This window comes from Myotis davidii, unplaced genomic scaffold, assembly GCF_000327345.1.
Source record: "Myotis davidii unplaced genomic scaffold, ASM32734v1 scaffold44, whole genome shotgun sequence".
NCBI lineage: Eukaryota > Metazoa > Chordata > Mammalia > Chiroptera > Vespertilionidae > Myotis > Myotis davidii.
Genome location: NW_006299705.1, coordinates 4,302,892 through 4,314,293, shown reverse-complemented (window position 1 = coordinate 4,314,293; position 11,402 = coordinate 4,302,892). Strand labels below are relative to the sequence as shown.

The 11,402-nt window shown below is 43.5% G+C and overlaps 1 protein-coding gene, 1 long non-coding RNA gene and 1 pseudogene across 2 annotated transcripts in view; all 3 read left to right on the top strand.

Annotated features, from left to right (window-relative positions):
• The first annotated feature begins 2,106 nt into the window (after positions 1-2,106).
• LOC102757195 lies at positions 2,107-4,745 on the top strand (annotated as a pseudogene).
• Positions 4,746-8,026: 3,281 nt separating this feature from the next.
• The window catches only part of TBCA (tubulin folding cofactor A), a 181,708-nt gene continuing 178,332 nt past the window's right edge, over positions 8,027-11,402 (top strand). Inside the window, exon 1 of the mRNA XM_015571646.1 lies at positions 8,027-8,064. Coding sequence (XP_015427132.1) covers positions 8,042-8,064 — 23 coding nt within the window. The 5' untranslated portion in view covers positions 8,027-8,041. The remainder of the gene's footprint in view (positions 8,065-11,402) is intronic.
• LOC107184956 overlaps positions 9,772-11,402 on the top strand; it is an 8,512-nt gene continuing 6,881 nt past the window's right edge. Inside the window, exon 1 of the long non-coding RNA XR_001515863.1 lies at positions 9,772-9,801. This is a non-coding gene — a long non-coding RNA (uncharacterized LOC107184956). The remainder of the gene's footprint in view (positions 9,802-11,402) is intronic.

The following is an 11,402-nucleotide window of genomic DNA, read 5'->3' as shown; positions in this document are numbered from 1 at the left end:
AAGACAGTTACATCTAGAGAACACTTATTTCTGTATTTTCATCTGTCACTGGCTTACTGACTTGTATAGTGTTTATTTATGAACAATTATTTCTATAGACTCATACATTACTGAGAATGTTTTAAAGGATTAAAATTAATGTCAAAGGAAATTATGTAATTTGGTAAGTAATTTTTCATGTCGTCTCAGAAAGAAACCAGCAGTTCCCTGGCCCCAAATTTACGTTTTGAAAATTCTAAAGGGAATCATATTTGAATGATGTTTTAAAATTGATATCCTTTGGGGTCAGTAATTCTTGGCTGGTACAAAGCTTAAAGATGAAAGGTTTGTCTCCCCCACCGTTATGGTTTTCCTTGTTGCCCTGATTGCTCTTTCTTGTTCAAATCCTCAATAGGATTGCTTATAGAAACTATGCATAAGCCTGGCAGAAAATCCTTCGCACAAAAATTTAACTTAGTATTAAGCAACCTATCAGTTTTTTGAGAAAAATCTTTGTTCTTTGAGGATATAGTTTTAAAAGACCCTCTTTATTATATTATCACAATATTATATAGTAATGCTGGTGAGAATAATAATAATGGCTGACAGAGTTGACAGTCTTGATTTGGAAGCTTTAGGTAAATTAGCTCAAGTAGGGGCCTGCTAGGTCAGTAATTGTCACCCTTCTTAAGGACATGAGCCTACAGGAACCAGTCTCTTGCCAGAGGTCACACAGTGGTGACATATTTTGAGGCTTTCCCTGGATGGTACAGTTAATTAACAGTAAAGCTACAGGCTAGAGATGGAGACACAGAGCCATGAAAAAAGTAAAAGCTTGTCTTGGGTTATGTGGGAAGCTGATGGTGGAATCGATGGAAAGAGCCATATTGACTATCGCTCTGCCCTATATCGGAACTATTCAAAGTGTTTGTTTTATTAGTGTTTAGATCCCAGGTTCCTTCTTCTGTGATACTTTCATTGAAGAATTATATTGCTGATATTGTTTTAAGAAATTAAGTTGGCTAATATAACAATAAAGTTATTCACTACTAAGAAATTAATAACCACACAAGAGGAAAATTCATTTTTGAAGTTCCGTTTTCACTTACAAGAGAACATATGCAAATAGTGTCTGAACAATTACAAAGGTATGTAATTGTGTAGTTTATAGCCTCAGTCTCACTATTTAACAGCCCCACTTTGCATATGAACATTTGCAGGTATAACAAGCATTGCTCTTTGGTGAAGGTGTTTTGAGATTAGTATCGCCTTCAGTTTTGAAAATGGTTGAGAATCTGTTGTGAGACAAATTATTACTTAGTTGATATAAAATGCTACATACAGATAACACTTAGGGTACTTTTATTTTTATCAATATTGCAGGCTAGATAAACTGAAAGCCTGCCTTACTGCCACTATCACCTAGAAATTCTGGGTTAAGTACATTTTTAAAACCCTCTTGCTATCACAAGAAAGGGAAATACCCCAGCACTGAAAACAAAACAACGGACTAGTGAGTTTATGAGCTGACACTAGAGTTGCCCTCGGGCACATTGTCCATGTGGCACTCTGTTAACAACAGGGACAGGAGGAAAAGTCTCCTATATGAAGCAGGAATTAGTACTGGGATCCCTACATAAATCTAGGACACCCAGAAAAAGGATGCACTAGGAAATAAAAACCTGTCCATCAACACAAGACAACTTCTCTCAGCCTGGGCTCTAGATGAGAGAAACCACCCTAAGGATGGCTCTGCTCCAAACGCAGGCTTGGGCTTCATTTACATTAATTGCATTAATAGAGGCCCCTAAGGTCAGACATTAACATAAAAGTGGTCTGAAGTTGGTGATATTTCTGGGTCAACTGGCAGAAGACAAAGCACAAATCTCTTTGGAAGGACCACTCCTCCATCCAGGGAACACTTCCCAGATAAACCCTACTGAAGATGGTTCACAATACAAAATTACAAAACACACACGTGAAATCAAGAAACAAAACAAAGGCTGGAATAGACACTTGAGTTCAGATAACAATAAAAAACTATTACAACTATAAATAGGTTTGTTTTAAAATAATAAAGGTGACAAGCAGCTTTTTGGCTCTCCTCTAGACTCTCTGTTTGGTTCAGCCTCCTCGCCTCCACTCCAGCCTCCACCATGTCCACAAGAGTGACCCAGAAGACCTACAAGGTGTCCATCTCTGGCACCCAGGCCTTCAGCAGCCGCTCGAACTCCAGTGGGCCCAGCACCCACACCAGCTCCTTGGCCTTTTCCCAGGTGGGCAGCAGCTACCAGAGTGCCCTGTCTGGCCAGGGATATGGTGGGGCTGGGAGTATGGGTAGCAACACAGGTGTCCAAGTGAACCAAAGCCTGCTGAGCCCCCTGAAGCTGAAGGTGGAACCTAACATTCAGTGCCGGAAACCAATTCCAGCATGTCAGCAGGGCTGAATCATCTGGAAATGGCTAAAGGCATTTCCCCAAACCTGAAAAGGATGCATAAATTGTTGCTTGCTGCCAGATAGCTAAAGGTATCTTAATCTACATGTTATTGCCTCCTACTGGCCAAACACCTGAACAGCCTTAGGCAATTCCTCCAATCTGACAATAGATTCTGTATACCAAACCCTGTCCTTTGATGTATATCTACCTTGCCTTAGGACAATTTGTGTTAATAAAGAGCAAGGGGTCCTGAGACAAGGAGAACTTAGTTCCTTTAGCTAAGTCTTCTCTGACTCCCCAAAATGCCTTTCAAAATTATGTTTCATTTCTGGACTCTTGATTAATTTACACACAGTGCCTTCTCCAGATCCCTGAACCCTTCTAGATGCTGGATCAAGACCACCGGCATTAATCCAGGCCGTGCGCAACCAGGAGAAGGAGCAGATCAAGACCCTCAACAAGTTTGCTTCCTTCGTAGATAAGGTGCGAGGCCTGGAGCAGCAGAATAAGATTCTGGAGACCAAATGGAACCTCCTGCAGCAGCAGAAGATGACTCGCAGTAACATGGGCCCCGTGTTTGAGGGCTGCATCAACAACCTTCAGTGGCAGGTGGACACACTGGCTCCAGAGAAACTGAGGCTGGAGGCAGAGTTTGGCAACATGCAGGGACTGGTGGAGGACTTAAAGAATAAGTCCGAGGATGAGATCAACAAGCGCAGAGATGGAGAATAAATTTGTCCTCATCAAGAAGTATGTGAATGAAGCGTACATGAACAAGATAGAGCTGGAGTCGCACCTGAAAGGGCTGACCGATGAGATCAACTTCTATAAGCAGCTGTATGAAAGGACATTTGTGAACTGCAGTCCCAGATCTTGGGCACATCTGTGGTGCTATTCATGGACAACAACTGCTCTCTGGACCTCAAGGCCAAGGCCCAGCATGAGGACATCACAAACCACAGCTGGCTGAGGCTGAAACCATGTACTAGATCAAGTATGAGGAGCTGCAGATGTTGGTTAGAAAGCATGGGGATGACCTGCATCACCTGAAGACTGAGATTTCTAAGATGAACCGTGTCCCAAGGAGATCCTGGGAAAGGATCTGGGGTGTTTGTCTAAGGCATCCCTTGAGGTATACTTTAACCGTGCAGGTGCGGGACATTTACGTAGCTGCTGGCGAAGAGTCTGCTCTACGCAAGCAGGACCAGAGTGGCAGGCTTTAGGACCAACAAAGACCAGAGGCTTTAATTTAAATTTTAAGCGTATGCAAATAGTTCATATGCAAAATAATTCAATTAACTGCTGGAGGAGAATCACACCACATGAAACACGCAGTTGCAAATCACACAGCTTTTTTATTACTCACACAAATTCCTGAGCTGTGGGTACAACTTAGTTAGGGATCCCCATGGTGCTGTCCTCTGGGGTCCAGCAGCTGGGCTGGTCTGATCCAGGCACAGGGGGTCTGGCGTTTCTCACCTGAGAGCTCGGTCACATCTCAATCGGGGGTTGTTAGCCGTTCTTCTGTCGTCTGGCAGGGAGAGAAGCGTGATGTCGCGTCGCTTGTCAGACCGACAAAGGGGTGGGCCTTTGTAGCTGTCTTGACAGGCGAGCATCGTTAGCTGGCCGGGGTCCATATTTAAAGCTTGTTCATACCCGTAGCAGCTCAGGTGGCTATCAGTGATTTACATCAATGCACATGTTAATTTCAAACAAGGCAAGGGGGCTAAGGAGAGTATGTCACTCATGCAAGTGTTTATCTTGACAAGTCACTCTGAGTCAGTTCAAACCCTTATCTCTGGGGAACACACACCTCAAGGCAGTGGGGAATGTGTTCTTAATATCACACTTTAAGTTTTAAGGAAAGTTAGCCCAAACTTTTTAAAACCTTTCTAACATTCTTTAAGCATTTTAAACATTTCTTTATTTTATTACAACAAACCGGAACATCAGCCGACTCCAGGCTGAGTCTGAGGGTCTCAAAACCGGAAGACTTCCCTGGAGGCCGCCATCGCCGATGCTGGGAAGTGTGGGGAGCTGGCCATCAAGGATGCTCAGTTCAAGGTGGCTGAGCTGGAGGCCGCTCTGAGAAACACCAAGCAGGACATGGCCCAGCAGCTGTGTGAGTACCAGGAGCTCATGAATGCCAAGCTGGCCCTGGACGTGGAGATTGCGACCTACCGCAAGCTGCTGCGGGGCAAGGAGAACTGGCTGGAGTCTGGGATATAGAACGTGAATATCCACACCAAGACTACCAGCGGCTGTTCTGGTTTTCCAAAGACCCCAATCTTTAGGTCAGATGATCACTTTGTCTTAGTATCACTGTGAATTAACAAGGGGAGGGGGAGAGGGAAAATGCAGTAGGTGGACTGGATTAGGCAACAGGCAGAAATTCAGAGCGGAGAATGATCTTAAATGCTTAATCGGTGATTCCCACACCCAGGAGAGGATAGCAGTAATGGCATAAGGGAGACCTACCTGGTGCATCAGAAGACCAGAATTCTAGTCTCAACATTTCTGTTTTATGTTGTTTTGATGTGGTTGTTTTGTTTTTTAAGTGTTTGTCCTTTCATCTGTCACTTAATCTTTCTGAGACAGTTTTATCTCTGGGATATACTAACTAGGACTTTCAGGTGCTTATTTATAACTTTTATTTATTTAGGTAAAATTTACATGACATAAAATTAATCACCTTAAAGTGACCAATTCAGTGATATTTAGTACGTTCACAATGTTGTGCTACCACCACCTCAACCTAGTTCCAAAACATTTCCATCACCCCCCAAAACCTATATCCATTTAACAGTCTCTCCCATCTCCCTTCCACCCCTCACAAGCACAGATCTGTTTTCTGTTTTATAGACTGACCTATTCTGGGTATTTTATATAAATGGAAGCATTGCAACATGTGACATTTTACGTCTGGCTTCTTTCACTTAGCACAAGTTTTCTAGGTTCATTCATGATGCAGCATGTACCAGTATTTCTAGGTGCTCCCACAAGGTACCATGTATATACAGTATTCCATATTATAGCTGAACAACATTCCATTGTATCACATGTCACATTTTGTGTATCCATTCGTCTGTTGATGGACAGCAGGGTAGCTTTCATCTCTTGGCTATTGTGAATAGTGCTACTATGAACAAGCATGTACAAGTATTTGTTTACCTATTTTCCTAATTTGTTATTTTTAAATGTACCATTTCATTTAATTATCAAACTGGGTTGAAAAGAGGTAGGTATTTTACTGACAAGAAACAAGTTCAAAGTGACTTGCTCAAGGTTTATAGGTAGTAAGGACCTAGAAATGCAACACTTCTGACAGGAAGTCCAGTGCTCCTTCAAGTTATTCCACTGCAGACTCAGCTGTCCTGAGAGTCAAAAAAGGAGAATGTGACCGGCGGGCTATATGTATAAGTTGGTGTTGGTAGTTGGTATTTGAGATGCCAATTGATGCTACAGGCGTAGTTTCCCACGTGGGAGGTCAGCGCACGCCGTCTCTATTATGGCCAGAAGAGAGATTTTAGACTTGCAAAAGGTATAACAGAGTGGTTGGACACCAGCAAAGGAGTTTGACAAGCCTGTCACATCTGTTCAATATTTCTACTGAAATAATCATGGCTATTGCTGTTGATGGTTACCATAGTGGTATTAAGGTTGGCAGAAGGAGATGATGTAATCTCGGGTATGCTGATGACATCCTGGCTGCTGAGTCTGTGGTTTCTGCTCTGGGAAGGCTGGTGCCTTAGACTAGGGATGATTTTGACGCTGATAATGACAGCTGAAAAGCAGAATATTTTAGCAGCAGCACAAACTGGGAGTGAATAAGAAAAGTAAGCGAAGGGTTATGCTGCCAATAGGTTATGATAGGGAGCGAACAGCCCTCTGGCCTATAAAAGTGAGGGCCAATGGCCTAGTCAGCGTTCATGAGAATGAGGTCCTGAGCATAAAATGCCTGCCGGGAGGCGGTCGGCTTCACATTATCCCACCTCGGACCCATTCTTGTTCTAATTTAGTCCCCGGGTCTGATTAGTATAAAACAGCTATGAGCTGAGCCTCAATCCACAGACTTTTACCCAAAGAGATGAAGACCAACACCGAAATGCGGCTACTGTCAAGCTGCGTTAAAGCCAGAGTGATGACGACAATATCTTAGTGAAGGAGAAGAATGACAACGGATTGAAAGAAAGCATCAAATGTTTCCAGAATCCTGGAACATTTCCTTCTGAAATAACTCATTCTGTGTGTCTTGATTTCCTGACAAGTAAATCTTGAAGAACAGAACTGGCATTTATCAGGGCAAATACTTATATGTGGGCTTCTAGAAGGATTTGTGACAGGGTTTGTGAAAACTGTGTTTTTGAAGGATCCATTGCTATGTGAGGGTTCCTAGAACATTCTTCGAAATGTTCAAAAGATGTATCAAAATACATCTTTTGATCAGGCATGTTGTTATGATTATGAAAATAGCCCATGTTCATTGTGAAAAACACTGAAATATGGAAAAGAGAAAAAATCGTGCGTATTTTCACAACTGTTAACGTTATGGCATTACTTCTAGTATTTTAACATTTTATGTAATTGGGACCATACTTTATGTTCCACTGGCTTCCTGCTTTTTTAAAAATTGCTTATTTGCACACATACTTCGGGCTGCTTCTCTGCATCCAAGTATCCTTCCAGGGACTGGATTTCCTATGCAATATCTGAATATTCCCACTGAGAGCAGAGGAAAAGCAAGGCCTAGAACGACCTATCCTTTCTAGACAGGAAATGACTCAGATTTGAGCAAACCACTTTCTCTGGTATTGTTCAAAGCTGCCTGATTTCTTCGAAAACTTGGTGTGGTGGTGAGGCTGTGGCCAATTTCAGATTTCTTTGGAAACTTTAATCTGAAAAGCAGTTTCTGCTTTGTAAACTCACACAATGTTGCTATGAGAAGACAACAACTTGGGTATCTTTACAGTGTGGTGGAAACCTAAGGCCCAGAGTGGAGTGGTGTGTGTGTATATAGCGTGAGAGGTAGGAGTGGGGGTGGAGGGGGCCATCCCCGAAAACAAACTAGCCCGAGGCTGTGGTAGATCTAGAGATTATTCTGGAATGCCCTTTCCTTTCTTTCTCCTTGACCAGCCCCTATTCATGCTCCTAAGACCAATTTGAGTCCCATCTCCTCCTGGAAAGCCTTTTCCAGCTAATCTCCCTTTTTCTCACCTCTCATGCTATTTGCAGTTTGGACCTCACAGACTGGCTCTTTGATGATGGACTGGCTCGAGGCGCTTCACAACCCGAAGCATTTCCCTTGCACTGCTAGTAAGCTCTGTGGTAAGTTAGAGACGGAGAGTTGTGGTCAATGTTTCCTCCCCTGGACTGTGGGTGGGCTGTGGGGCTCATGACCAGTGTCTGAGCCCTCACCCTAGGGGAAGTCAGCTGCTGGGTAAGAAGTCTGACTCTCCTGAGACCACCTTACATGAAAATAGAACATTGCTTTCCACATCCCAGTTTCCACCCATTTCAGCCCAAATTCCAGTCATGTGAATGAAGGCACCATATTGAACATTCCGGCCCCAGAATATGCCATATAAAGGAGATGCGAGGCCGCAGGTCTGGTTGTGCTGATCACCATGGAAGAGAACAAATTGTCCAGGTGAGTCCTAACCCATAAAATCATGAGAGAAAATAGTATTGTTGTGTTTGTATACTACAAGGTTTTGTGGTAATGTATTATGCAGCGATAGATAACCAGAGCAGGCTCCTGGACCTTGCATCAGTGCTTCTCAAACTTTGCTGTGCATTCAAAATCACCGAAGGATTTGGTTAACATGAAGATTTGACTTATTCAGTCTATGTGGTCTGTGTTAGTGTCTGAGGTTCTGCAGTTCTACCCAGCACCCTGGTAAGGATGCTGCTCCCGGGTCCTCCTGTGAGTAGAAATGTGTACTGAGGACCAATGTTTACCAGCCTGGGAATATTGCAGGTGCATTTGTGCAACTTTTCAAAGGGCTTTCACTTCTGGATTGATTAGCTGAATAGCTTCATAAATTGAAAAGCATCTGCCATAAGACACTTGATCTAGAGCAGAATTTCTCAAAATGTGGTCTCTGGACCCACTTGCATTCATATCGCCTGAATTTGTTAAAGATGCAATTGCACCTCAGTCCTGCAGAGTCAAAATGAGAGGGGCAGGAATCGCCATACCGAGAAGATCTCTAGATAATTTCTAAGCACGTTCGAATTTGAGAGCTGGTGAATTAAGAGGAAGGACTGGTTTTAGTTCTGACTTTGGGCCTTAACTGATGGCTAGCAAATCACCTCACCTTTCTGTGTCTCCGTTTCTGCATCTGTAACATGAGGACATATTGTTGAACTAGAACAAACCCTATTTCTGATGGCGTGTGTATTCTGCAGTCCCTACTCCCGGTTAACTCAACCTCTTCTTCTCTTGCCCTCTCTCTACCCTGAAGGTTAGGGAGCACACAGCCTGTCCCCAAAAAGGACAGCCGCTTTCACTGTTGTCTTCTGTGGCTCACAGAGAAGTAGGTCTGATCAGAAAGCACACAATGCAATATTTCAAAAAATATTTTGAAAGCAAATATTAGTGTCAAGGCCAATGTCTCCTCAAAATAGCATATATCTGCATTCGATATTGTAATTAAACTTAAATCATTCCTTAAATTATATGTCTTAAATGGCAATTGCACAGCATTTAAGATTTCCTCTTGCCTTGAGCACCATTGGGCAAATGTGTTCATGATTGAATTAGCAGACCTTTGATTTTAAAAGGACTTTTCAGTGATCTTTTATGGTAGATTAAAAAGCAATTTACTAATTTACAGTTCATAGGAATTCCGTGCCCTCCTTGAGTTTTGTAAATCAATTCTGTGCTAATAAATGTGACTATAGCTCTAAATGTTTCATTTGGGGACAGCTGGTCTCATACGTAAACTCACAATAACATAATCGGTAAACCTGTATTTTGTGAGCTTCTTTGGACCAGCAGAAGCCCCTCTTAGGAATCCCTTCATCTGTAGCTATCGGGGAGGTTTAACCAGCAGGGCTGGGAAGTAATACCTTAATTTTTTGTTCATCTTTTCTCTTTATTACAGTGAGTAATCATAGTTGAAAGACAATTGGATGATGGGGTCGCTTAACTCAGGGCTCCTCCTCCTGGGTATGGCTCTCTCAGCCACTGAGACCCCCATATGTTTCCCAAAGGATATATAATCATGATAACAACCATCTACACATATAAAACCCTAATATGCAAATAGACAGAACAGTAGAACAGCTGAACAACTGAACAACCGGTCGCTATGATGTGCACTGACCACCAAGGGGCACGTGGAGCATGGCAGGCATCGGCTGCAGCAGGATGGTGGAGCAGGTGAGCAGGGGCACCAGACCATGGTGGGGCGCTGGTCACTGTCATTGGGGCGAGCCTCTGGTGGTTACTGAAAATTCTTTGCGCTGTGGTCCTGCTGGGCGCTCCCACCTCCTGCCAGTGCCAGCCCCACTCGCACCCACTGCCAGTGCTGGAGCCACTGCTTACACCCGCTGATGGTGCGGATTAGGGCTGGTGCCAGCAGTGGGTGCAAGCGGGGCTGGCGCCATCAGTTGTGGTGGTGGGAATGGGGCTGCTGGCAGACAGGGGACTGGGGGCCAGGGTGGGAGGGGCCAAGCAGGGGCACAGAGGATAGGCTGAGACCGGCCCCTGTGCCCACCACAGCCTTGTGGCCCACAGTTCATTTCAAGGTGCACAAACGTGTGCATGGGCCCCTAGTAATAATAATAGTTAATACAAGTAGAGTGTTTGCTATGTGCCAGATAACTGTGAGCTTATTTAATCCTCACAACTCTACAAAATTCATGCTATTATTAATCTCGTGTTCTATAGTTGAAGAAGCTGAGGTATAGATTAAATAACTTTCCTAGGATCCCAGAAGTAGTAAATGGTGGAGTTGAGATTTGAATTCAAGTAATCTGGCTGGTTGATTCCAAAATACTATGCTGCCTTCATCTCTAGTGACAAATGGGTTCTTTCTCTATAAAACCATTCACTACTAGCTGATGACTGGTTTTCCAAAAGATTTCTATTATTTATATTGGGAACAGGTATGAGAAATCAGCAAACAACACTTAAAACTCAACACCATACCATAGAGGAAGTAGTCAACAACTTGGCATGGTTTTTTTTTCCTTTTAAATTCAAGGGAAAACTATATGTCAGTCTTTGACAAGTCAACTCAAATCTGTCTCAAATGGAAGTGAAAGGTTCAAGCCACTGGTGGGGAGTCGAGCAATTTCCTTGGCAGGTTCTTGGGGACGAGTCTGGCGTGATTGGAGCTGGTGAAAGCACTTTGGCCTCTGATAGTCCTTCTGCTGGAGGGAGACGGCTGATGAAAGGTGGTCTGGATTCGCCTTTCCGTGGTGTCAGAGCTGAGGCTCCAGCTGCACACCAGGCATTTTCCTGGCTTTCTTCGGGTTTTGCCAATGCAAAGGGAAATGAATCATGAGAGGGAGGTAAAAGAAGGGGCTGGCCTGTTCAAAGGTAAGGCACTGGAAGGGTGGAGGAATGAAGTCACCCAGCCCCAGTGTGGGTACCAGCGCTCCACGTGACAAGCCAACCCAGACACTAACCAAAGTTGTTCATCAGAAGCTTTTGTAAATACCGTTCTTTTAAACCGGGAAAGAAGATAGAGCCATATGTGCCTACTTAAACAGTAATGCTCCCCTGTTCTAGGTCTTCTTGAACCTGGAATAGTTGTTGAAAGATACATTGTTTGTTCCAAAGGCAATCGCTTCATAATTGCCGAGCCAGAATTAGTAAGAGAAATGACTAGAAATTGGGGTTCAGATTTTACAGTCTATTGTCATCCTTGAGTTTTCAAGTCCCTTTTTTCTCTCAAGTTTTGCATTTTTATTTTACTTTTTTCCTACCATGGAATGACAGGGAGGCAAGTTAACCCTGCCTTTTCTGTAGCAACT